The 27,936-nt window shown below is 38.5% G+C and overlaps 1 protein-coding gene across 1 annotated transcript; it reads right to left on the reverse strand.

Annotated features, from left to right (window-relative positions):
- On the reverse strand, positions 1-26,561 carry SAMD14 (sterile alpha motif domain containing 14). The gene is made up of 11 exons (XM_026669687.2): positions 26,277-26,561; positions 22,631-22,796; positions 22,217-22,268; positions 13,086-13,243; positions 10,963-11,272; positions 6,765-6,852; positions 6,526-6,600; positions 5,533-5,692; positions 4,461-4,580; positions 2,794-2,949; positions 1-1,021 (listed from the first exon to the last, which is right to left on the reverse strand). Exons 3-11 carry the CDS (start codon positions 22,254-22,256, stop codon positions 866-868), a joined length of 1,263 nt encoding a protein of 420 aa, XP_026525472.1. The 5' UTR covers positions 22,257-22,268; positions 22,631-22,796; positions 26,277-26,561; the 3' UTR covers positions 1-865.
- Positions 26,562-27,936: the final 1,375 nt, after the last annotated feature.

Genomic DNA, 27,936 nt, shown 5'->3' on the forward strand with positions numbered 1-27,936 from the left:
GACAATGCAAAATTTCTTTTATTACGCTGTGGTTCTTTGCTGTATATTGCCAGGCATCTAAAGCTCCTTCTCCTCCATATACGGTTCGGTCTCTTACTTAGCAACCTACCCATTCACTCCCAGCAATATCATTCTGTAGGCATATGCGAAGAATGGGCAAAGAATGGCTTTGTCCACTTGATGCAGAGGGAGAGAGGGAGAGGGGAACCGAACAAATCTTATGCAATTGTCTCAACTTTGGGTTTTGAGAGGGTTTGTGTATGTGTTTGCATGCATGTCTGTGTGTCGTGTTTTGCAAGGCAGCTGCGTTCCCCTGGTAATGGCAGGAGGGTGTGATGGGACACTTAACTGACACAGTGTGAACCCATCAAAGCCTTTGAGGTGAGCAATTTTGTGTAGAGGAATAAGATGAATAGGGAAATATAGAGATATAGCCGTGTCATCTGACTGTATTACACAGAACAGGGGCTGGGGAGATGGCATCATCACCCACCTCCGTGTTGTACCACTGGCAGAAGGAGTCTTGCTGACCCTTGGAAAGTGCAATTGGATTGTCCTGGCATAGTAGAGGGGACACTATTTGCATCAACTTTGTCTTCTCTGTCCCTTGTGGCCAACCCACCATTCGTGGTGTGCCAAGCTCCTACTGCTGGTGTCACCATTAACTAGTCCCAGAGCAAGTTCAGCTTCACCCTATGTCCCACCCAAGCCAATAACATTTGGTAGGACCATGCTTGCATCTTGCCCTCCGTTTTCCTGGATGCTGATGTCCATCCCTTTCATTCCAGAGATGTTCCATAGGAATAGGGGAAAATGGGTCTAAGCCTATGCTGGGAAATGGTAATTCCCCCCTTCCCCTCTTTGCTTAACTCTTCCTCTGTTCCTGTTCTTTCTTTTTCTGTTTTTCTTTCTGTTTCTCCATCTTTTCCTGGGCTTTCTTCTCTTTCTCGACTGCTGCATTCAGCTCCTTCACCTTTCTCTTTAAAAGAGACCGATCATGAGAGTTGCTGACACCAAGTGCCTGTGGAGATGGAGGAACGATATAGCTGTAAAATCAAGGCATGCATAGGGAGCCCAGTGCCTGTTCTTGTGGCCCCTTAAATTACTGTGGTTTCTAATGAAAAAAAGAATCCATACTTCAGCAGCAAAAGGATTGATTTGGTGACTGCATTTTTCACTTTCTCTTATTGAGCTCCTGAACTAATACCTTGATTAAGTTCTTGATTAAGTCACAATGGCTGGCTTCATATATAATTTTATTGGTCTGCAAATATTACTGTGGTGTCTTCATAGTTTTATCACAGCAAGATAAAACCATAAAACCAAATCCAAAGCTAAAGACGGTAACTTAAAAAAAATGAATCAAAATTGCCAGTGATTTTATTGAGATGTAAAGAGATGTATTTTCAAAGCCATTTAAAAACATACACATTAGGTTCTTCCACTCCGCGTGGATTGTATTCCAAAGAACCACATAAAGGACTCCGTTTGAAATGACTGAAAGGCAGCCTACAGAATACTGAGGTATTTCTTTTGTGCTCAGTAAACAGATAACATTTACCTCTCAAATGTATGCAAATATATGCATGAGACTAGTCAAAAGGAACACAAACTATATATCGCTGGGTATGTACCCAGCCATTCCATCTCTTTCTCTTCCATCCTCCTTACAACCAGAGAGAGAAGTACAGATAGTCTTTGACTTACAACAGTTTGTTTAGTAATGGCTCAAACCACTGAAAAAAGTGACTTATGATCATTTTTCAAGCATGTGACCATTACAGCATCCGCACAGTCACGTGAACAAAATTCAGATGTTTGGCAATTGAAACAAATGTATGATGGTTCCAGCATGATCTCCTTTGGCAACTTTCTGACAAGCAACGTCAATAGGAAAGCCCGAGTTACCTAACAATCGTATTACTAACTTAACAACTGTAGTGATTCAGTTAACAAGGGTGGCAAGAAAGGTTGTAAAATGGGGCAAAGCTCAAATTAACAACTGCCTTATTTAGCAACAGAAATTTTGGGTTCAATTGTCATAAGTCGAAGACTACCTGTAATCACGCATCTTTTCAGGTCATGTGATTCTTTGTACTTTAATATTCATGCATTACTTTGACAATAAATGGTCAATTCTAAGCTGGTCAAATTCTGTATCTTTTCTATGACTGAAAATGTGAACTTCGACTATTTCCCTTGCCTGGATTATGTTGGCTGGATTATAACCCAGTAGTAGAACTGAGTAGTTTCCATCCTTTATATCTTCACATAAAATCGCCATTTCTCAACCTGATGAGTAGACTGGCTCATAATAATTGGAGTTGACCCCTTTGGCCCAACCTATCTGAAAAATTTAAGGAAGCCTGGCTTAAAGTGATATGATTGGAGTAAAACTTTGATATTTGTTGATGAAGTTGACATCCTAGACTATATGAATAAAGATTCTGACCTGGTATATAATGTTATATTCCTATGAATCCTTGCATTTAAAATATGACTTGGATGCTTAAATAATTCAGAACTTTTTCTAAAAGTTTGCCAACTTGGAATCAATTTGGAGAAAAATGCTTGCTAATAGAAATGCCTACATTTAAGATCCGTGCTTACATACATATCGAACTTTTTTTAACTAGAGCACGACTTGTTCTATCAATGCTATATTTATACTTGTAGGACCAAAAATATAAAGTAGAGGATCTTTTTTCTTTTTGCCGAACACTACTTCATCTTCATAAACTGATCAATCTAACTTTCAAAAACCCATTTTCAGAGAATCATCTTCTCCGTTACCTTCAATTTGGCTCCATCAAGGAGCAGCAACCGTTGTCCATCCACATCTTGAGCAGCAAATTCTGCCATGTGCTGTTCCAGGTTCAAACTCTCAAGCCACTGGCCCACTTTCTGGCTGCTCCACATTGAAGCTGTACTCAGAGGCTCATCCAGAAACTTCCAAGAAGATTGTTTAGTGGGGGTGGGGGGAACGAGGAAAGAGAGAGAAGATGGAATCTGATATTGCCAATAGTTCTTGTATTCTATATGTAAAGTTTAAGCTTCCTGCTACCATATCTAGTCAGCCATCTGGGGGTGGGGGGTGGGGGAAGCCTGTCCATAAACTTTAACTCATTTTAAAACTCAATCTATGATTGGAAAAATATTTGTTGGCTTTCTCTATAATCAGAAGGACCCATAGCAAACTGCAATTATATCAAATGGATGTCAGAATACAAGTGCTGCAACATCTTGATGCAAATCCCTCTCTTGCATACTTAGGTCCTGATATCTTTTATCACAACATGTGGATCATCACTTGTCAATAAAAACCCTGCAGGGGTGCCTCCATCTACACCACTTCAAGATGTATGAATGGAAGAATGTGGTAGAAATTATGTTGCTTTTATTGTTGGCAATATAATCATGGCAGCTACTGTGCTAATCATAATTCTTCTTCAGTAATGCATTAATATGTTATGCTTTAGATAATCCTCATTATCAACAGTTTCACATATCCAGAATCACTAAAACCCCAAACCTCAACACATGCAAAAAGGTATTTTTGTATCCACAATTATGCTTTTCTTTCATGTTTCTTTTTTGCTTGCATGAAATGATGAATGGGGTTCTGTACAAGCATCAAGTACATTTTTCTCTTCATTTTATAATTTTTATTGGAAATTTTAATAAACAACATAAAAATGCAAACTAATGAAAAGTAAAAGAAAACAGAGAAAAAGAAGATAAAAGTGCAGAAAGAAAGAATAAAAGATATCACAGAATAAAAGAATAAAAATAAACAGGTAGCTTCTGATTTCCTTCATATAGCAGAATTAGAAAGTTATCTTTTACTCTACAATTACAAAAAAAAAGCTCACTCTTTGCAATTATCCAGGTTTTTTTTTCTAATTGTACAACTTCCAAGTACATTATTAAAGGTGAGATTATTCGTGCAATGTCCCTAAATTTCCTGCTCAATGGGTTGCACAACATTATTATATGCAGTGCACGTTCTTCATCACCAAGGGATTGTAAAGTCTCTTCATTGCTTTTAACATCATACAGGTTATAATCACACTAGTTGCATCAGTTGGATAACTCTCCCTGTGGGTTGATGATAACCCTAGGCTATGACCCAATTCCTATAAATTCAGCCTCTCATTATTCACAGTTTTATTACCATTTTATGCTGGAATAAAACCCAATTAAATAATGTAGCTTCTTATAACCCAAGTGATATTAAACATTCAGGCATTTGTTTTCCACATGTTATGATATTATTACTTATTCACTTGTTTCAACTGGGACAGCAACTTGAGTGGCTGCCTCGTGATGGGATGAATTCAGTGTTCAAAAGCAATTGCACTATAAAAATAAATGTCTAGACCCTATGAAGCAGGAAGGTTCCATGGGCAAAAGAGGAATTGCAGCCTTATTCTGCACGATTTGAGAACTAGAGGGCTTACCTCATCAGATGATTGTGACAGTGTATGGTATGGGTAGGAGCACTTGGTCTCTGGCAGAGCCATGCTCAGGGACTTAGGGCTGCTGCTGGTAGGGGTGGAGTCATCACTTAGGGTGGATTCCTGGCGAAGAAGCAGAATTAGAGAAGCTGAGAGCAGAATTGACGTTCTTAAGCACAGATGGAGGATGCAGACGACAAAATTGTCAAGAAAAGCAAACATACCTCTTGACGTTTTGTACAAGGTAGTCCTCGGCTTACAACAGTTCACTTAGTGACCGTTTGAAGTTACAATGGCACTGAAAAAAGTGACATGACTATTTTTCACACTTAACAATAGTTGCAGCATCCCCATGAGATGGCCAAAATTTGAATGCTTGGCAACTGACTCATATTTATGATGGTTGCAATGTCCTGGGGTCATGTGATCACCTTTTGTGACCTTCTGACAAGCAAAGTGAATGGGGAAGGCGGATTCACTTAACAACCATGTTACTAACTTAACAACTGCAGTGGTTGTCTATAGCATGAAAGGTCATAAAATGGGACAAAATTCACTTAACAAACATTTCACTTACCAACAGAAATTTTGGGGCTCAATTGTCGTCATAAGTAGAGGACTACCTGTACTTCTGGGAACATTATCCAAGTCAACCCTTCAGTTTTTAATGTCAGAGAAAAAAAAAACTTCCCCGAGGCCAAAAGCAGAGAGCTGCTCTGTCTAATTGCTTTTCACTTAAAAAAGTGATAGTTTCAAAACATTTTAAATAAAAGTCCCACTCCTTTGCTCCCTGTTCCCATTCAGTACTGTTATTGCACAGCCTCGTTGCATTAGCTCTAAGGCAGGACCCACACAAGATAAAATAAAACACAGCTGCTGTGTTCACATGACATGACGTGCTTCAAGAAATAAAATGTCTCATGGCTTAATTACGAAGCCCTGATTCACACAATATGCTAAGGCAATACCTTGGTTCCCACAACTTGCTGGACTTATCCAACCCCATTTTAGCCTACTCTGGTAGATAGTCCTTATGAGGTTTCCAGCTCTCCCCCATAATACATGGTTTTGAAACCTGGGAGGCAGATTTCTTGCGGCTGAAGGCCTCGTTCTTGGGGGAAGAGGTAGGAGAAGCTGTGCTGCCTGAAGAGGCTGAGCCTTTCCCGCTGTCTGTAAACCAGGAAAAAGGCATGAAGGGCGATCCCGAGGAACGGCTGGAACCCTCCATCAACTCCCTGTACAAGTCAGACAGGTAACAAGGAAAAGGGCCTCAGTAATTTTTCTATTCTTTTTTTTTTTTTTCCTGAGAGGTGAATTTTACATGCATCATTCCTTGGGGGAAGTTGCGTGCTGGCATGTGCAAAATGTACCATTCCAGAGGTGGAATGTTCCGGGAAATGCCAAAATGTTCCATGTTTCTTCCAGATTGCATTGATCCAATTCTTCTTTACTTCCTGAGAAGTAAATCTAGTGACTGATCTTTTTAGAAAAATAACGTGGGGATTGCATCACAATCTTTTCTTTTCTCCTCCAGAAAATTTTCTTCTGAAAAACAATCAGCGCACCTCCAAAATTTCTATGGTCAGGAAGAAAATCTGGAATATTCTGTCCCTGAAATGATAAATTTTACACACCCCTTATTGTGAATCAGCCAAGCAATGATGAAAAACAAACACAGCTGGTTTCACAAAAATATCAAGATGATGCGTTTGCCAAGATTTTGAGATTAGTAGAGGGAAGCCCATTACCCTAATCTTCACAAATCTGGCACTAATTTTTAGTCATTGTGGCTGTGCAATTGTCATACTGCATATAAAAAAAACAGGCCTATTCACAGTCATCAAGTGCTCTACAATCTTTAATGTACAAATTCCAGGGGAAAATTCTAGGCAGGGAAAGTGCCCTGTTAAAGTGGTTGAACAAAGAAGCACAGCTGTACTCTTTAAAAAATACCTTCTTGGGAGCCATCTGTATAATTCCTTGATAGGAGTTTGTGTCTTCCAGGTTATTTTCAGGGCTCTACAAGAATTTAACTGAGAGGAGCTTTGGGTAAATCCTAACCACTTACCTATTGCCAACGGAGAGGCGGTTGCCTCCCTTCTCTTTTCTGCTTTTCCCAGAAGAGGCCCTCCTGAGCGTGACCCTGCAAGTGAGAAGCAACATGATTACAAGCACACAGAACTATCTGTGTAGTCCCGTGATATCTCACAGTGACAGGACTAGAAATTACCATGCAGAAAGCTCAAAAGAAAATGATTCAGGCCGTATACACTGTTTTTCTTACCAAGCCCAATCTCTAGGACTCACCCCAAATCCAGAAACTTCCGGCGTGTTTTCTTGTCAAGCCCAATTGTGGGACTTTCCAGTTCTGGAGGACTAGCATCTCTGCTGTCATCTGGAAAAGAAACAAAGGACTCTGTGCCTTATTTCAGAAACAAGTAGCTTAATGGAAAACTGAGCTAGCTGACATTGGAAGTCTGCTTTTTTTATCCCAGGGTGCTCTATTAAGAGGGGGTGTTTTATATGAGATAGGGATACGCCTTTTGATGACTATGTCTGCTGTTGTGCTGCAGTTCTGAATAAATTTACAGCTCACAAATAAGTCCCATGAAATGTTCACACATAAAATTATTCTGCCTATTGGAGTGATTTCAGATTAAGCGCTTGTTCTGCTCTTGTGAATGTTAAAGAAATCATTGCTGCAAAACACTTAAGCACAGCAAAAAATACAAACATCAACACACACACACACACACACACACACACAGAGGTGTTTCAGACTGGGTTTACATGGTGCCAAAGTTTATATACTCATGCTTTATTGAATAAGTCACAATTAACCATATTATGCTAAAACATCATCTGTGTTTTACTTTGAAGAATGACAGTGTTCACTCAGAACTGTTAGCCAAACTCTTTTTATGACATTACACAATATGCGTACTCAGCTTCAGGGCTGATGAAAGATATAGTTCCTCAAAAGTCCATTGAGAAAACTCTTTTTTCCTCTCCTCTACTTGTGCCATTCACAGGTGGACATTCTGTAATTGGCACATCCCATTTAATCCTTGGAGCCAATCAAGATAAGTGATGATTGATTAATTGGCCCAATCACTGATTTTATACCATCCTCATCCTCGTTAGAGAGCATTATATAAATAGAACAAATAAATAATATAATAAAAGTTATAACTGAAAACAATCCAGAGTTTTTATGAGAGGGGAGCAATAAAATAAAATTGTGGGAAAGAGTTTTGGAAGGGAATGTAGCATTCAAAAATAAGTATATGGGGGGGACTTCCGGTTTGTCGGCCGCGAGCGGCAGGGATTCGCGAGCTGCGCGATCCCTGCTGCGCTAGCCGCTTTTGGGGCTCCGATCCGGACGGGTGCGGAGCTAGGCCCCTGCAGGGGCAGCTGAAGGTAGGGGGATCCGGAGAAGGGTTTGGGGTGTTGCAGACCCCTCCCCAGCCGGCAGAACCCCTTTTCCCAGGACAGTGCAGCGGCGGTCTGTAATGGCCGCCACAAAGAAGCTGGCAGCTGGGTAAGAATGCACAGGAAGAAGTGGAGAAAGTTTTTGAAAGGAGAAAGTTTTTCTTGGTTCCTAGGACTCTAAGACATATTTAACAAAATTCCTGAAAAGTATGACTTTCTGAATGATACCTTCTAGAAGAGGAAAAAAGCGGCAGTTTGATGGTGCTGAAAGGAAAGCTTACCCTCTTTTCCTACGGAATAAATAAGTGAATATTAAGAAACCTATTTTTTTAGGTGAAAACTGGCTTTAAGCGATGAGTGGGAAGAGAGAGGACTAAAAAAAAAAAATATTTGTATGCTAAGATTGTTGGAGGAGATGCCTTAAGGATTTGAAGACTAAAATATATTGCAATAAGATTTTAAGAAACAGATTTGGACTTTCTTTGTCTCTGATTGATACTACCCCAGAAGGAGAAAGTGAGAACTCTGCCTTGGTTTGGACTGATTGATAACTTGGGGACTGTTTTATTTTTTCTTTGGAATATTCTGGTTGTTGTAAGAAGAAAGAAGGGGAAAAGAAAAGAAAAGATTTATAATGGCTTCTTCTATTGAGGAACTGAGAAAAGATTATGAGCAAAAAAAAATGGTAAAGCTGGTTTGAAAGAAGCCTTCCTTTTTTTAGAAATGGTGCTTATTAACTATCAACAAACATTACAACAGATGAAAACAGCAGAAGAAGAAGAAGGAAAGGAAGCCATTTTTAATAAATCTCAGAAATCGACCAAGAAAGAAGTAAGAGGGAAAGGAAGAGAAACTAAGGACTTAAGATTTAAAAAAACACTTAAGAAAGGGAAAAATAAGGTGCAAAATCAATATAATGATAGTAAACAAAAGGGAAAAGGAGCACGACAGAGAAGGGAAGCCAGTAAGGCAGAGGCTAGAAGAAGGGGGGGTAGAAAGGTTTGTTGGGAGAAGAAAGGAAGGGAAAAGGTGGAGAAAAGCTACAAAGTTTTGAAATTAAATGGGAAAAAAGGAATCTTTTTTAGGGATAAAGGATAAAGTATAATTTCTTCAAAAGATTTTGCAAGGTACATAAGATGATATTGTAGTATTGTATTAGAAATAGAAAATTTAAATGGTTTAAGAGTTGATAAGAGATTAAAATGGTGAAATGTTTAATAATGATTGGTTTTAGAATTTAATAATATGAGGGGAGGTTCAGAATATTGAGTTTTAATTAAAGAGTTTAATAAGATTATGGCATTGATGTTATTATAAAATTTCTATTATAGTATTTGTTTTTAATATTCAGATCTATTGTTTAACTATGTATTTAATTATTCTGGATGTATTATTTAGATAGAAGGTACCAAGCAAAATCGGATTGGGTATTGGGTGCTATTTTATAGGTTTATTTGATTAATTTAGGGGGGAGATAGAAAGGCATCATACTCTGATTAGTGATTTCAGGAGAAACTTCTTTTTTAAAAAAAAAAAAAAGGAACGAGACAAAGGGACAATAAAGAATGGACAAAAGATACAAATATAATGATTCAAATTAAGATGATTAATTAAGATAGAATTAAGAAGAGTGAAATATGTGGAGAAGTTACTATAGAAGACTTAGAATGGTAAATAAAATAAGTAATGATAGGTAAGATGAGCATGAATATAATTGAAGTCCATGAAGAGAGAGATACCTGGGTCCAAGTTGCTTTCCAAAAAGATCTTTTTTATGTTTTGTGTGTTGTGTGTATATGTTTTTTTTTGGGGGGGGGAGAATTAATAAAACCTTGCAGAAATATAGAATGAGAATAATGGTAACTAAGTCAGAAAGAAAAAGATGAAATAATAATAATGAAATGGAATAAGAGTAAAGAGAAGTAAAGAGAAATTGGATAAGAGGTTTTTGCATGTTTATATGGAAATGGTTTAAAATAGAATTATAGTTTATCTGACTTGTTAAATTTATAATGGAAAAAGGTTTAAACATGTAATGGATAATGATGATTTGTGTGTTTTGAAAAAATTAATAAAACTTGTTTAAAAAAAAAAAAGTATATGGGGGTAACTCCAAGAGTCCCAGACTGCCTAGCCAATAATATCTTGCTACATCAGAACAGGTAAATTCAAATATATATTTGTCTCTTTCCCTTTTTAATTTGGAGAAGATTTTGCTCTTGTAATAAGAATGGATATAATTGGAGGAATCAGTTATTTTTAAGGGATAAAATACAAAGCTTAAGGCATTTACTTTGCCTCACTCCCATATGGGGAGATACGTTGCGCCACAAGTTGAGGATCTGGGGCCACAATCAAGATACCAAATGTTCATATGTTCATTGTTTATTTACTAACTATATTTGTATATAGCCATAATAAAGCATCAGCAGCCATTTGCTTACTGTTAAAACATACAATAAAATCTAGAAGATAATTTTAACAAATAAGCAGATTATCAAAAAAAGCATAATGATATATTTTCCTTGACACCAACAGGAAAGGGCCTCCAGCATCTTGGGATTTCAGGAGAGATGCAGAGGCTGAAAATGGCCTTGCTGTGGCCTGTTTCATAATATGATAGAACTGCATTATAACCATAAGGGAGGCCAGCGTGTTTTTGGATTTCCTTCCATTTGGAGAGAGGAGTTCCAGATACTTTTACTGCTTTTTAAAAAACATTAACAACATTTTAACTGGTGCTAGAGCTTACTCAAGTGTTTTTAGGTAATAGAGACAGATGACTGAGAGTCTCAGCATTATCAGGGTAAACTGAGTAACTATATGGAAAGGAGAAAAACTATCTTCTAATAACAGTACTAAGAAGGATATTTCAACAACTGCTTCTCTTTCACATCCAGGCAAGAACCTTTGATACAGACCGGATTAAACTCAAAATCCCAAATATCCTTTGCATCAAATTGGTCTGAGAGGAGCTATATCTGAATTTGCTTTTCACAATTATAGCCCTCCCTCATTGCTAAGTCTTCCTTTCAGCATTCCCTGACTCCAAATGTGTTAAGCCAGCTGTTACCTTCACTGTGCCTCTCTCTTCGTGCATAGATAGGTGAGCTGTCTGAGCTGGGACAGGACCTGGGTGAGGAGCTGGTGGGTGTGCTCCCTAGGCCCTCCTGGGAGAGGGTATTGGTCAGGGGTCGGTAACGGATGAGAGGAGAGGAGGAAAGCTCTTCCTGTTCCAGGGATCTCTGTACTGTTGAGGCATCAAAAGAAAACTCAATGGTGCGAGTGAAGACTGAGGAACTAGAGGGAGATGCTGAGGCATGTAGGGAGTCATGAAGAGGCGATCTCACGTGATAGATTGGGCTTCCACAGCCTTCCCCCACCTGGAGAGGAAAGCAGAGATCAGGTTACATGGGTTCATCTTAGAGACATCTCAGCAAATCTCATCCAGGCACACCCTGAAGGGAGAGGATGCCCTTCAGAAAGGCATAGAAAGAAACATGAAGTTCATCTGAGAAATACATTTCTGCTGAACATCTTAACTTCTCCCAAACTAGTGAACTGTCAGTTTGTTAGACTACTCTTCCCAGAATTCTTGAGTCTTTGGCCATCTTGCGAACATGTCTGGACATGTCCATTTGAGTTGTTTTGATTACCAAACTGGTGATATATTTTAATAACATAACTCTCCATATGGTAAAAAAAAATAGTAACACAGAATTTTTGTTCAACTAGATTAGGTGACCATTATGTTCTTAACCAGCTGGCAATTGTATTTAAAATCCAGCTGGGCCAGTCTTTCCTCTCCACCACTGTTATGCATTCTTTTCTTTTCCCCTTTATATATATTGATCATTATTGTCTTATCATCTATCTCATTGTTTCTGGCAAAGAGTACAGCACTCCGCTTTCTTGAACAAGTGCCAGCATGCCCTAAGTGCTAGGCTATTCTGGGTAATGTTCCATGGATATTGAAAGAGAAGTATATAATATGAATGAATACTAAGGTTAACAACAAGACTATCTGTATCCTGAGTGCAGCCCCTACTGAATATACAAAGCTTACTTCTGAGCTAGCCCTTTGATTAAGCAAAGGAAGCAGTTACTTAAAGCTATGAACTGTGATTAAGGCACCATGAGCTGCTCAGAAGAGTTACCTCATTGCTACTAAAACACACACACTTCTTCAAAGTAGAATGTCACTCCAACACATGGAATATCGCTTTTGGAAAGGGACCTCAAAGTGACAGTGAGATGGCAGCGGCATCTATAACCACTAGCCAGTGTGACTGCCTCATACAGCATTATTTGGAAGATCTAGTAAAAGGACTATTGGACAGATGGCCAATCAACTGGATAATAAATCGTGCTCTTGTTTTTTCTAAGAAGGGAACATCCAGAAAAAATGCTTGGAAAGACAGGTGGTGGGGGGGGGGGAGCAGCAAATCTACAACCCCACCTCCCAGCATTGCTTCCTTTTAGGCCATCCCTTCATGTGTATGTGCTGCGTGTTATATGTAGCAAATGTTCAGAATAAACTACTACTATATGTGCACATATGTGCATGTGTGTGTGTGTGTGTGTGTGTGTTATGCAATAGTTTCTTCTTCTTTATTCTAGAATAGATGGAAAATATAAAACTTATATAAATATAAAAATGTAAATTTATTTTATTATTGTATTTATCCTATCTTAATTATTTTTATAACTAACCCAAGGCAACAAACATATCTAACCCTCCTTCTCCTGTTTTCCCCACACAATGAGGTGAGTGGGCTGAGAGAAAGCAACTGGTCCAAAGTCAGCCAGCCAGTTTTCATGATTGAGGTGGGACTAGAATTCATACTCTACTGTTTACAGCTTGGTGTTTTAATCATTGGACCAAATTATGGCAGCTAAAATAGTGAAATGACTTTTTAAGCCTCATGTATCATAATATTTGAAACTTTTTTTTTGAAAACACATTTTGTGTTTTTTTTAAAGAATAAAAAGATCATCATAAAACAGAGTGCTTAAAAAGTTCTCATTCATTTTTTCTTTTAAGCTGTACACCAAGAATACTCTGTATTTGTTTAATTATTAGTTCAACACACTAAGCTGAAGTCAAAGCAAACCACATTGTTAATGTGAAATGCACAAAATATCATAACTGGCTGCATCAATAGCAATATAAGCGAATAGCATCTGGGCACCAACCTTCTTGTCCAGGATATCATCACCTTCTGTTGAGCTGACACTATCTCTCAAGCGGGACCGAGAGGGGCGTTGTCTCCTGCCCTTGGCTGAGAGTTGGGCACGGGCCTTCTGTAAACTACTGTCCAGCCTCTGGGTCTCTGGAATCACATCATTAAAATCTGGGAGTGAAAGAAAGAAACGGGAAGGGGGAGCAGAATGGGGAAGGGGGCAGAAAGAGAGGGCAGGCAAAAAAGAGCATTGGAGAGAATGGGAGAAATGGAGGGATCATAAAGAAAAGGCAGAGAGAAGTAAGAACAGCAGAGATAAGGAGCAAGTGTACAAGACAGTATACAGGGCAAATGCAGCCAAGAGAAGGGAAAGGAAGAAGAGGAAGAGGAGAGCAGTTCAAATGAAACCCCCCCAGGAGAGACGCAAAGAAGGCAGTGGAATGAAGGGGTTAAAAGGGAGAAGAGATAACAGAAAGACTGTTCAGAGAAGAGAGGAACACACTGACGATCCGCATCCTCTTTTATAAATACATGATTGGAAGCTGGAGATGGCATATCATAACGAACAGGCTTCTTATAGGATTGGTTATTACAGATCCTGACTCTTGACCATCGAGCATCAATAAGACAATTTTCTCTATACTTCCTACTTGCTCTCCATCAAGCATATGCTCACCCACCTACAGTGATTTCTTGTACATAAGGTCACATCCAGATGACAAGCTGTTGTGTATTACATTTACTATATGGCACAATTGACTTTAGTTGCATCTCTTACCATGTCCTAATGGAAATTGTCATGTTGGTTACTTGTAGCCTCCTTTGTGGATTCAGTGTGCAATATTGCTAGAATGAGGATACATGTATGATGTTTCCCAGGCCAAAAGTCAGTCTTTGCCTTAGAGTGGTAGGCTGGATTTTCCCTGCAAAAATTAACTTTCCAAATCAAAAGATATCAAATGAAAGACATAGAATCGATAGGATTATACCTGAACCAAAAATTTAGAATCTGAGATTGGATATGCTAATTAATTGTATCACAACTTTCAGCCTGCTTTGTTCCACTATTCCAGTCATGTGGGAATTATGTTAATACACCACTGTTGTTCATAATAGAAGAGGAAGATCAGAGATGGAAGACCTATAATCCTTCAGATGTTGCTAAACTACAAGTCCCAGCACTACTTTCCATTGCCCACACAAGCTGGAGCTGCCAATACGTACAATTCTACAAAATCTGAAGAGCTAGGTATATTATATAGCTACATAGACACTGCATTTTAATCAAGACCTACTGAATCTTGAAACGTACTTCTTTTGAGAAATTAAATGAACTAAATGCACATTGTGCCACATTTATTAATTTTGAGAAAGTCACCTTTGAAGTACTATCTTATAGATATTGCTGCATAACTAATCTTGGCTACTATTGACTTTCACTTGGAAATCAGTTGACATCAATTGGATTTCAACTGATTTTGATAAACATTGGTAGTAATATAATCTTCTCACCCAAATTGATTTATTTGTGCTAAATACATAGTCTAAATTGGATAGAATGACTTATCTCCAGACATGATGGATGCTCCAACATTGGAAGTTTTTAAGAAGAGATTGGACAACCATTTGTCTGAAATAGTACAGGTTTTCCTGCCTGAGCAAGAAGTTGGACTAGAATCTCCATAGTCCCTTCCAATTCTGTTATTCTGTTCTGTTCTATTTCTAGAAGATTCAACAGAGCCTACTCTCAAGTAAGCAAGTGATGAGTTGCATCCTAAGTTTTTCATTAGAGAAATATTTTTGTTTATTCTTTTTTATTGAGTGTTTTGTTGAGGAAATAAGCATCTTCCTCCTGCTGCTCTGTTACCAGTCATCATGTCCTTCCAAAGTGGTCTTTATAACAAATAAGAATGAAGATAAGTTACACTGTGCAAATATTTGAGGGTAGCTCTTATTCATGGACACAGTCCAATTTATAGATTAATAATATGATTACACATTCTCTCTCCCACTCTCTTTTATACACACACACAGCCTGAGTTCTTCAATATTCAAATTTTCTCCCACCCACAGAGACAAAATTGCCTCATTTGCTGTATATACTCACCATTTCAAGAACATTTTCCCTAGATACTATTTTGTTCCATGCAGTGAACGAAACAAGCAAACTGGTTATTTTCAGAAAAGATAAATGTGGCATATGTGTGATCTTACTTGCTCTCTCTGTGTATAGTCCTATGTACAGCTGAGTATCTTTTGAGTATTGAGACAGCTACTACTTAATTTATCACACAGAATAAAAAAAATGAGAAACCTTAATATTAGAGGGCATGAAATATCAAACAGCAGCAAGCACGAGAGATAAATACAACCTGCTGAATTTTGGAAAACTAACATTTAGACTTTATGGATTTCTTGTCCACAGAATTCTTGCTCCAACAATTTTAGAAGTGGGTACATTAAATCTCTGTGGAGAATTCTATGTAAACTGGAAAATTCTCAAATATTGCTATTTTGTGGAATGGTGTTTTTGAATAAACTTAATGTAGGCATTGCTTTAGCAGACAATGGAAAATATCTTTGTATCCCTATCTCATTCACACAGAATCAAGGAACAAATTTTTCCATTCTCTGGCAAGTGACACAAAGTCAATGCCTTGCCCCACTTCCCTTTTAATGTAACTGGATTTTCTGAATCTATCATAATGAAGAAGAAAAAACCCAGGCCATCAATATGGGAAGGGTGGTGAGGCCCAGCATCTAAACTTGCAGGTAAAATTAATTTGCCATAACTGAGATTTAATCTAAATGGGCAAAAAACCCAGAATCAAGCTTCATTTGGTTTGCGTGATTTATACTGAGTGAAACTGTGGTATTCTTGTCTGAGTATGAAGATATTACATAGACTCAGAAAGGGTAAACCTGACTTGTTTACTATGCTAAATAAAATTCAGCTTTATTTATGCATTCTTAGTGTCATTAATTAAATGATTATATTAACATCCACCATTTTTCAAGGCAGCTTTCAGGTATGTAAAAAATAGAAATGAAAATATAATTACAATTAAAAATTGAACATCCAGCTAATAATGAAGGAAGGAGTCTTTGGTGTTGTGTAGGACCTTGTGTCCATTTCCCCAAAGACAGAGCAGTGACAGTAGAAGCACATTGCCAAAACCAGAACATTATCATGAAGACTCCAATTTTGATTAGTCTATGGATAAAATAATTTGTAAATATCAAAGGATACAAAAATGGAAAATAAACAAAATAGCATATTTTGCTGGAGTTAAACATAATCCTGATCAAAGATTGTATAACATCAAAAGACTTCAGAATCATTTGATAACACCAGTTTTACCATTTACATGAAATTGCTAGAGTAGTCATCCACAAGCACTGAAATATCAGAATATCATGAACCATGGTGGCGCAGTGGTTAGAGTGCAGTACTGTAGGCTACTTCTACTGACTGCCGGCTGCCTACAATTTGGCAGTTCAAATCTCACCAAGCTCAAGGTTGACTTAGCCTTCCATTTTTCTAAGGTGAGTAAAATGAGGATCCAAATTATTGGGGGCAATATGCTGACTCTATAAGCTGCTTGCTGACTCTGTAAATTGCTTAGAGAGGGCTGTAAAGCACAATAAAACAGTATATAAGTCTAATTGCTATGGTACGCTGATGGCACTTGGTTATATACAGTACCAGGGGTGGGATTCTACAGGTTCGCACCTATTCGCTAGAACCGGTTGTTAAAATTCTAAGCAGTTCGGAGAACCGGTTGTTAGAAGAAATTACTTGCCTAATCCTGTAAGGAAGGCAGGAAGGAAACATTCTGGTGTTGCTTACGGAAACTGCCTCTCCGTTAACCCTTATTGCATTCTTGGCAGGACTAGACTTCCTGTCTCAGAAACTTCTCTGGAGTTTTTTCCCCCCTCCTTTGCTGGTACTTTGCTTGTGTAGAGTGACCATTCAAAGTTACAATGGCACTGAAAAAAGTGACTTATGACCATTTTTCACACTTAAGACTGTTGCAGCATCCCCACAGTCATGAGAGGCCAGGCGAGGAGATGCGTGCCTCGATGAGAGTGATGTTGAATTGGCCACGCCTAGCCAGTCACATGACCACCAAGCCATGCCCACCAACTAAGCCACACCCACAGAACCAGTTGTTAAAAAATTTGAATCCCACCCCTGATCTCCACCCTGAGTTGAACAGGAGATACAGAGAAAGTCTTTGGAGACTCTCAGTCATCCAGGTCATGGTTGTCCCATTTTCAAGAGGCAACTGGACTTTCTGGATTTTTTCTTTGAAGACATTTCGCTTCTTATCCAAGCTGAAGAAGGTTCTTGGATGAGAAATGAAATGTCTTCAAAGAAAAACCAGAAAGTCCAGTTGCCTCTTGAAAATAGCACCTTTGGGACAAAGTCTGATTAGGATCTGAATGGAGAAAAAACAAGCTCGGGTTAATTTCTGCAGACAGAGTTGCTGCTGATTCTAAAGCCAGTTGGCTCCCACACAAGTCCAGCTTTGATTCTGAATGGAGCAGTACTCCCCATGGCAGAGCCAATGTGCAATTTAGGTGTGCTATTAGACTTATGATTCATGTGGGCAAAAAAGGGTGGGGGGCATGGCTAATCCAGCTTCAGTTGGTATATTAATTGCAGCCTTTCCAGAAACAGGAAACATTAGCAAATATCTCTCGTTCCTTTGTCATCTCATGGTTGGATTTCAGTGACTTATTTTCTATTGAGCTGTTCTTGAAGATCATTAACCTGTGGAGTGTATTATAGTAAACTTCTTTTGCAGGAGCTGAATTGGTTGCAGTCATGGATTTTAAAAAAAACCAACCAACCGCCAATAACTAGATTGACCAGACTCAAAGCACTGAAAACCTGGCACTTGGTTGAGCTTTATAGCTTCTTCAAACAATAAGGTGGTGGTGAAGGAGGGGGAAGAGATGTATTTTACAAAAGGAAAGCTTAAAAATAAAAGGAAAAGGAATTTGTAAATTATAAACTATAATTATTGTAGAAATTAATAATAAAACTTTTTTATTTTAACTATTTTCTATAAGCTCTTTTTTATTTTCTGCTTTCTATTTCTGTTCTGTCAAAGTCTTTATCTTTTTGTTTGCTCCTGGTTGGTTTTCTTGATTCTTCTCTTCTTCTGAATCTTTGCTCTGTCTGAGGGAAACAGATTGAACCAGTCTGAATGAAATAAATATTCCTCTCTCCAGGTTTTTCAGCTGTTGCCTTCTTTCCTGTTGCTTTTTCTCAATGGGACATTCTCATTCTTTAACTCTTTTGCTTTGGCTCTTTTTGTTTACTTTTTCCTGCTCTGATCTGTATTGGCAGTATTTCTGGGCAGCCATCTTGTTTCCCCTCCTTCTTGCCAAACACTGTGGTTTGACTGACAGTCATGGTTTGACTGACAGTCATGGTTTGACTGGTAGCTGGGTCATTCTGATGATGTGGGAGGCCGAGAAGGGAGAAGGAGGGGGGAAGAAGCACGGGTGCTTTTAATCTATTCAGGCAGTCTGTCCTTCCCCACCAGTTTGCATCCATATGCAATTGCATTGCTGTTATCATCCATCCAGCCCTAAATGGCTTGAGACTTGATTATATGCAGGATCAGGTAGAATCTATTTGTCAACCATCTGCTAGCAGACATGGCATGCTTAGAATTTTCACTCATTGAGAAATATGACACAAAATGGACAGAAAATAAACATTAAAATATTTGAAAACTTTGGGTTTTCTGTAGAGTTTTCAGAGATTGCAGGGGGGGATGTTTTAATTATGGTATTATTTTCTAAATAATGAGGGTAGGTGCTTTATTTGAATATTTCTCAATTCATTGACTATACTGTACTTTGGTGGGTGATTTTTTTAATATTGTTTCTTCTGTTAACTTAGAATTATATATTTGGACTGTATAAGCTGCTCAAAGCTATGAGACTGAAGCAGTGTGCAAGCCACAGAAAAAATAAATAAAATAAAGTAGTCTATCAGAAGGAGATTCCAAAGTCCCACTGTTTTAATTTAAATTCATTTTAAACTAGACAACCATGAGGTGCACACAACCATTGGCAGACCATTTGTAGTTCTAAGACTATGCCACTCAAGGTCAGTAGTCAAAGGTGGTAATTCGCCAAGTTGGATGCCCATCCAAGCCTTAATAAATGTAGGCTCGACACAATCCCTGCAACTCTTAAAAACTATGAATATGTTACATATAAATGGAGGTGGGGGAACTTTTTAAAGAAATATAATATTGTGTATAGCATTTTATGCTTAACTATACATGTCTAATACAGAGATCTAAACATAATAAATCATATTTTTAAAATCATTCCTGTACTAGAAATTCACAGGGTGAGTCTTAATGAACCATTCTCCAAAGAGAAAACAGATTAAATAATTGAAGATTTGAAATTAAATAAAGCCCTTGGAGTTGATTTAATGCTATTATTTTTTTAAAATGGAAATGATTGTCTTCTGTTCTCTGTTTAATTCAATATTGTAATCACATCTCTGATAGCTGGCGTCAAATCTTTCAGTTATGATGCCAAAGCCTCACAGAGATGACTACTAATTGAATAATACAGACCAACTGTAGTTTTGAATCAAGATCACAATGTTTTACAATTTGTTAAATTAAGCACAAATTATATTAATTTTGATCAAGATGCATTTACCAAATAGCAGATCCAAGTTAGAGGATTTTTAAACTAATGATCAGGAATTCACCCAAAACTATGTTATTTTAGTTACAGATATTTTTAAAGCTTCTACCAACCCCAATAACTATGTCCATTTAAACTGAGTCCTTTTGTTCTCCAAAATGTTAAAACTGGTTTGTGAGTTTCCAAAAAATTCATTTTAATATACTTTATGAAATTTTAATTAAAAGTACTTGTTTGGAAATATGCAAGTTCCCTTCTCTGCAATCCAGGAGAGAATACTGTATATATTTATTTAAACTATTTGTATAGTTGCCCGTCTTAAATCCAGCTCTGGGTGGCTTACATATCTATGTTTTTACGTGCTATAATTCCAGACTAAAAGGTGCCCTCCAAAATCCAATACAATCTCTGCTCTCAAACTCCAGTCTGCTGAATTGAAAAGGGTAGAAATGGAAAATGCCTAGCAGGCAGAACAGAAGGTCATGCCAACATTATCAAAATATAATGTTTGGTTTCTTTTGTTTCCAGCTATGTCCTAAGATGGGCATGGAGCTAATTGGCTACATCACAAGAGTTGTATAGCTCTATAATGTATAATGAATGTTTTGAGTGTGCACAGTTGTTCAATAATTCTGTCAAGAGTTAAAGCACATGAATTTTGGAACAGAGCTGCTTCATGAAAATACTGACCCAAAGGTTATTGGGAGAATGCATGGGCCAGGAACCATCTGTGGTCTGGAACAAGGAAATGGTATTAGAGTGACCCAATCTCGGTAGTAGAAATACATAGTTATTTTGAAGCTCTGGTCTCCTGCTTATTGATTGGAGGAGGAATGTAATCAAAGAGCTAGCTCCAAATCTGAGAAGTATCTTGTTAAAATTCCATCTTGCATATTTCCTCCACCCTTGATGGCCACTGCCAGTATTGGTTAGTAGAGTAAACAATTCTGGATGAATTAGCAGGAACAGATTTCCCACACTTTTGATACAAATCATTGTACAGCTGCTTTCACCATGTTGCCTCTAAATGTGTTGCGTCTATAACTCCTACAACTCCTAACCAAGTAGCTGAGGAACTCATATTTAAGAAGAAATAGAAAATTAAAATATTGGTTCCAAGCCACAGAATGTTTTAAAAATGAGACAAAATAGGTATCAGTATTTGATCTTATGGATGGTAATAGTCACCTGAATTCATGCAGAGAAACCCCACTAGCTACATTATAGATACCAGTCTAGTCCACATTTTGTTGTACTGGTTAAGATAGTAAAGAAGGAACTGGGAGTCTATAATTTTTAGTCTTCCATATGCATGGAAGCTACCTGAATTGAGCCAGTCAATTTCTTTCAGTCCAAGACATCTGATACTGTTGTGGGAGAAATAGGAAGAAGGATAATTTTGCATGCCAAATATTATAGCTAAGCCATATCAAACAACGTGGCCTGGTGGGGGAAAAAGGACACGCAATTCTAACAAAAATGCAGCCCCATGATTTTTTACCCTCTTGCCCATCTTGCTTCAGAAACTTTTGTGACAAGGTTCCCATAAAGCCGAACCTCTGTCAATCAAAAGGACAACATTGAGCTAGGTATAATACTATTAGGCAATACATGAGGAAAATATCATAGTGATTCCACCTCAATGAAAATATACTGTTTTGCCTTAAAAATGCAGTTCATCTCAAACCTCCTTGAAATTCTGGAAATCCTTGATTAGCAACTGTCTTTGTTTTTCAATGGTGATGAAGAAGTAGCTTTATGACCGGCTGTTGCATTTACAACCTTCGTAGGTCTATACAGCAAAATTAAGTTTGCAAGCACAGTCATGGCTTCATTTAGTGATCGCTTCACTTAATGATCAATTTGCTGGTCCCAGTTGTGGTCTGTAAATGGGATTACCTAGACCTCTTTGTATTTCTTCATAAACCTCTGCTGCACTAAGAAACATTGCCAGTCTGAATTTAGAATACACTTTATATAATTGTATGAAGTGGCCATGTGGTGAAAATGTCTCTGAGACTATGAAAAACATATGCCATGAGTTCCCCATCACACCAACTCACAACCAGTGCCATCTTCAGCAAACTGCAATTGTGCCAAAAGGACAGCACACACACCATCTGATATCATTGTGCAAATGATATCAGATGGCATGTTTACATCCTGAGAGCTGAAACAACTATACAAATCTCTATATAATTTGCATGAATTGTTTGCTCCATCTTGTTCCCCCTCAACCAAAACTTATGTTCCAGCACATCTGGAAGTGGAAGTTGGGAATGTACTTCATATGAAATTATGGATAACTTCATACATCTCCTTTGCCCTTCCACCCTTGATATCACAATGTTATCTGCAAAGAGGATCTCAGTAGGATCCATGTATTTCTGCTAAGGAAGCAGTTGCTGGATGGACGACAGATGGAATGAAGACGGGAAGGCATACAGTACTTACCAAATATTTCATCTGCATCTTGGAGCTTGGAGGAAGACATGATGAAGTCAATCTGTAAAGGGATCAACACAGACACAAAGAGAAAGAGGGAGTAAACAAAATACCTGAGTCTTTCAATGCACTCCAGAATATAGAGAAAGAGAGCAAAAAGTAAGCAGTTCTGCCCCAATTCAGGAAACCAAATCAAACCCTGCTTTGTTTAAAGATACATCTCCAATAACACATTCTTAGGAATCAATACCGACAGAATGAGTAATTGGAGACTTATCAGCAATTCTGCTTATCTGTCGTAATAGACCAACGCATTTAATGCCATACCGACGATTACTTCTGCATCTGTGAATGAAATGTGTTTCTTAACACTGAAAAATAAATAAAATACAATTATAAAACAATTTATTGTCAAAATGTTACCTTTTTGTTAAAGTTTGCTAGTTAGCAGCTCTGGTTGATGCTTTATATTGGGAGAGGGCCTCAGCATAAAAGTTGTATTAGATGCACTCCACTTGTTTGTGGCTCCAATGGACAGACCGACAATAATCCTACAAAGGGGTTTATGTTGAGGATAAGGACACCATTTCTAGCAAAAACAAAAACAAAAAACAAAACCCCACTATAGGGCTGTATTTGACCTTGAGGCTGTAAACACTCCATCTCTGGAATGAATGATGGCCTCACATGTCCCTGAAAAGAGGATACAGAAGGACATAAATGTAACAGATAATCAATAGATGCTCACCAGGAAGCTTCAGCCTAGAGGCTGATCATTGATAGGCACTTGCAACAGGCTGTTCTCTATTTTTAGGGTATTTTTTCTTTAAACTACTGTTTAAACATAACAAAGCTTCAAATACAGCAAGAGTGGGTAATCTATAGTTTAAATGATATATGTGACCTTAAATACACCTTTTTTTAGTGCATACCTGCTGAAGTTTAGCATCAATTTCCACACTGGTGCTTGTCTAGTAGTGTGATTTTCCCCTGAATTTTCTTGTACGTAAATACTTAGGAATTCATTACGAACAGTTTTAAAGGGTGTGTGTGTGTGTGTGTGTGTGTGTGTGTGTGTGTGTGTGTGCAAGAGAAAGAGAGAGGGGAGGGGAGAGAAAGTCTCAATTATATGTTTTGTTTTATTAGAGTTTGGACAGGCTATCAAATAATCTAGAGTTACTTATTTTCAATATTTCTAGCCTATATTTCCATTGTAAAAAAGATTCCTTATTTATAATGAAGTGGCATTGTACAATACTAAAAAAAACAAAAACCTTAGCGACTGGGAAACGATTAACATTCAAAGTTGTTTAAGTTTCCTGAAAACTCTAGTACTGAACCAAAATTTAGAAATCAATAGGAAATAATTCCCGAGTAGAGTTTTTGTAGAAATCTTTGTGGGCTACAACCATACTGAAAACATAAAATGTAAATAACAATGAGGAACTCTTACTAAATAAGCTTACTAACTTGGATAGGGTAAAAGCAGCAGCAGATAAAGATAAAAAGCCAAAGGGAAACTAGCAAGGGTAGAACTATACCATACAGAAATCGAAAAGTTCTTTAGCCATTCTGAAAAATGCCTTGATTTAGGCATCTAAATAAGTCAGCCCTTCATTTCTCACCAGTCCCCCACATCCCACCCCATCCCATATGCTGTGGACTGGGGATTGGGAAAGCAAAGGAAGGAAAATAGGGCTGGAACCTATTAATAAAGAAAACGGAACATACCAATCTTAAAACTGTGAAACTATCGCTGATTCCTTTTTTTTGTAGGTTGGGAGTTGGAAATTCATTCTGTACGTGCATTTAGTCCTTGCATGACACTGTGGCTTGATAGGCCTCTCCACTCCATCAAAGAACAGTTAACATCAGCCAAGCCACCCCGCTGGCCAATTTTCCATACCAAACCCCACCTCTCTCTCTGACACAAAAGCTTTGTGCGTTTGCTAGCCTGATGGGAAAGCTGAAGATCAAATGAATATAGAGGAGGGGTGATCCCACATGTCTGGGCTGCATGTCAGCCACTGCTTAGGCCTGCCTATTGGAGAAACAAGATGAAATAGATGGCAGGAGGTGGGAAGAAAATGGAAAACAGACGAACAGAGGAAAAGGAGGATGTTGTTGTAAGGTATCCAGAGGTATCCAAAAAGCCTTACTAGTTTTGTCAGAGCCAGGAAAGAAAAAGACTGAAGTCTACATGGCATGCCCAAGTGCATCCTTTCAAAGAGGACTCACTTTTGGATCTCAGTAATTGTCTCAAAATGGAGTAAGAGATGCTCTCTCATAAGTACTTGCTCCGTTTGTATGCTCACATTTATGGTTACTTCAGTTGTCAGTAAAATTTTGTTTGTGTGTATGAGAGAGAGAAAGAAATAGTGTAGAACAGCTTTCTATGCAGAGAGCTTTCCTATAGGACATTGTCAAGTGAATGTAATTTGGAGAAGTGGAAATTCCATAGAAAACTGTATATGTGCATGGGATATTGCTCTGTTTCTGGAAATGGTTTGTTGTCATCTCCTACACAAATGGGGTTTTGTCCAGACCCTCTTGCTACCAAATGAATCCACCACCCAAATTCATTTCAGCATGAGTTGGAAACAGAATGGCCTGGTGGTGTTTTCCCTCACACCCCCAATTTCTGTTAAACACCTGCCTTCAGTGCTTTCAAAGCCCCCAAGTATCTGGCATCACTAGAGAGAGAGAGAGAGAAGCAAGAAGAAAAGACAAACAGAGGAGGACATGTTTGGGGACATTCACAGCAAAATAAAGAGAGGAAGCTCAGAAAAAGGAAGAAAATTTGGTAAAAGGAAAGTAGGATGAACCCCTCCTTTAAAAAGCTTGTCAGAAAAGACATAAATGGTCCAGCAGTACACACAATTCCTAGCTTTACACTCCCTCTTCCCTCCCTCATGCATAGCAACATCAAATTCATCAGCTTCATCCATGACTTCTTTGCAAAAGACAGTAAGATGCTGCCCAAGAAACAGCTCAGCTTCTGTGGAGCCTTTCTGCTCCTGAGTTCACAACAGCCTTGCAGAGCAGACTGAGAGGAAGAAGCAAATGTCAGAAAGCCACTCTGGACTTCCAAACCAGGTTCTCTCCCCCACCCCAATCCATATGGAGCGCTGCAGTCACTGCACCATCTCTTTCCCCATTCATAGGGATGGTGTGGTGTGCGTGTGTGTGTGTGTGTGTGTGTGTGTGTGTGTGTTGGAGGGGGAGTTAACTGGATGTTCAAAATCTGTTCCTGGATTGGTAAAAGGCAATAGAATAGAGCAGAGATGGAATTTCACCCAACCTACCTGTGGTTTGGAAGCACAGCTAGGAGTTTCATTTAGTAAGCAATGCAAAACTAAACAAGTTTATTAAGAAGTGGGAAAGTACTTGGTTGAGCTTTTGGTGCTTTTCCCACTGATTAAGCCCCCTCTAATAGAGCCATCCCCTGCAGCTGAAGACAGTCCATTAAAGCTGAGCAGAGAAAGAAAACAGAGACTGTGTCAAAAAGAAATAGGTCGTTTGTGTTCAAAATATCACCTGCATTTTAACAGAAGTTTATTTTCCACAAGATAACAAATATAACTCGGTTACTAAAAGTGACGAGAGACTTTATCGTAAGAATGACTGGTAGAATGCCAAATCATAACACACCAATCTGCAAAGGGTGGAGACTTTCAAATGTAGCAAAGAACCGGTCTGTCCCCTGCGTTGCCTTTCCTTCATAATAAGAAGTGAACCCTGATTTTTATCCATTTGTTGATTTGCCTTGAAGTCTTCTCCAGTAGATCAGTTATTTCCTTCTCTTCTATCAGACTTCTAGGAATCTCCATAATTCTCCTTGCCACATGGGAGCAGAAAGAAACACGGGGTGGGAAGAAACCTTTAACTGAAGACCACTGGAGGACATGTCACCTTTGAAGCTAAAGGCCTGAACACAATTCATTGGTGATTTTGTCCTCCTTGTCTCTTCTTTATCCCCAGGCTTTTTTCTCAGCTACAGAAGTGTCTGAAATTTATCATAGCTCAAACACAAGAGGGAAGGGGTGGGAAACACAGAAGTGTGGCTTACCTGACGCCCCAAGACATCTTCAAAAACCTAGAGATCTAAGGATCTCATGGCTGCAGTTTCCGAGTCTTTCTCTCTTCTTCCCATCGTCTCTCCACCAGTTCTGCTTGTTATCGTGTTCCTGCAATGTCTGCATCCAAAATCAAAACCACCAAACAAAAGAAGAGTAAAGCAAGAGAGGAGGAAAACATCCAGATCCGGGCTGTTTTCCCCGGTGGAGGTGGAGCTTGCAGCTTTGCGGTGCTGATTTAAAAGGGGGGGGAGGAGAAACAACCCAAACCAAAAAGAAAAACAATAAAATAGAATAAAACCAATTAACCTCTAAAATAATCGAACTAGCTATGGGTGGTCCCAGAGTTTTGGAGGCGGAGATTAATTGAAAACTGGAAGCAGATTAGCCAGAACGCACAAGTGCTGTGTTGCTTTTCTGAGGTCCTTGAAGCTTTTGGTTAGGGCAGCCTGCCTGCCTGGCTTGTCTACTTCCCAAGAAGCCTGGGTCTGATCTGATGGTATCAGGCATCTCTCCAGGCGGCCGGAAAGAGTAATGAGCACACAGACCGGTATGGATGTGGAAGGGGCGGGGAGGAGGGGGAGAAGGAGGAGGGATAAGTGGCAGAAGGACGCGGCAAAATCTGCAATTCTTGACGGATCCCAGAGCCCCCCTCCCATAAGGTAAAGTCTTGACTAGGAGAAACACAAGTGACATAGAAATTTTTGCCAGTTTTTAAGTTCTGCAGAATTATTTGTCAGGTAAGATTTTTTGCAGAGAAGCAGGATTTGCTTAACTTCTGATATCAATTTATTTTCTTCTTCCTCTTTTCCTTCATAGAATCTCAGCATCACTGTTTTTATATCCCATAAACAGATGAGCTGGAGATTCAAGCTAGTTTACACCAGGGCTTTTCATCACCTGATGATTACATGAGAGCTTTCCTTGTGAATGGTCTTCAGATTTTGAATATCACAGAATCTATGGATAAACACATCATTTACAGGGAGTTCCCATGTTCAGATACTGTTAATTGCCCAGCAGTTGCAGGTAGAAAACAAATGGCAAATGTATTTGTCTGAAATGGTATAGGGTTTCCTGAGCAATATTATTCTGTTATTCTGTATGCATGAATGAAATAAACTCCTGATTTCCAGCTCTACTGTTCAAAGTATAAGGAGAAGATAAATGTTGGAAATGTCCTTCTGATATTCTACTAAATATTCTTCACCAACTCACATCAAATGAATGACCCAGAGCTGCTATTTAGTGAAGTTATTATCAGTTAGAATTTCCAAAATGTGCAACGGGAACTTGAGGCTCTCTATATGTTGCTAAACTATACCTTCCAAAATTCCTCACCTTTTTATGGCCAGTGTTATTGGAAATTCAAGGACATCTGTAGGACATAGTTTCTTCTTTCTATTATAGTTGATATTCATTAGCTTGATATCCACTTGATATGTAACCCCATAATAAATCTATGGCTCAATCTCTACAGTGGCCTTCTCCAGCTTGGTGCTTCCAGAATTATGAGAACTATAAGCTACAAAATTCCTAGGTAGCCTATTTATCACGACTATTAAGAATTTTGGAAATTTCAAAATTAATTATGGAGGGAACTAAGTTAGGTAATATTACCATGGCAACTCTGGACCATAGCAGCCATTGTGT

This window comes from Notechis scutatus, chromosome Z (genome assembly GCF_049901735.1).
Source record: "Notechis scutatus isolate UNSWTSFEM ecotype Mainland chromosome Z, rNotScu1.2, whole genome shotgun sequence".
NCBI lineage: Eukaryota > Metazoa > Chordata > Lepidosauria > Squamata > Elapidae > Notechis > Notechis scutatus.

What these genes read in the sequence shown, in the direction of transcription:
- SAMD14 (XM_026669687.2), bottom strand. Translation starts at nt 22,256, where the DNA reads ATGTCTTCCTCCAAGCTCCAAGATGCAGATGAAATATTTG. An exon ending in AAGAGAGAGGCACAGTGAAG is followed by an intron (nt 6,853 to 10,962) that starts GTAACAGCTGGC and finishes TTTCTTTTCCAG; the next exon opens with ATGACAGCAGAGATGCTAGT. An exon ending in CGGAAGTTTCTGGATTTGGG is followed by an intron (nt 6,601 to 6,764) that starts GTGAGTCCTAGA and finishes TCTCACTTGCAG; the next exon opens with GGTCACGCTCAGGAGGGCCT.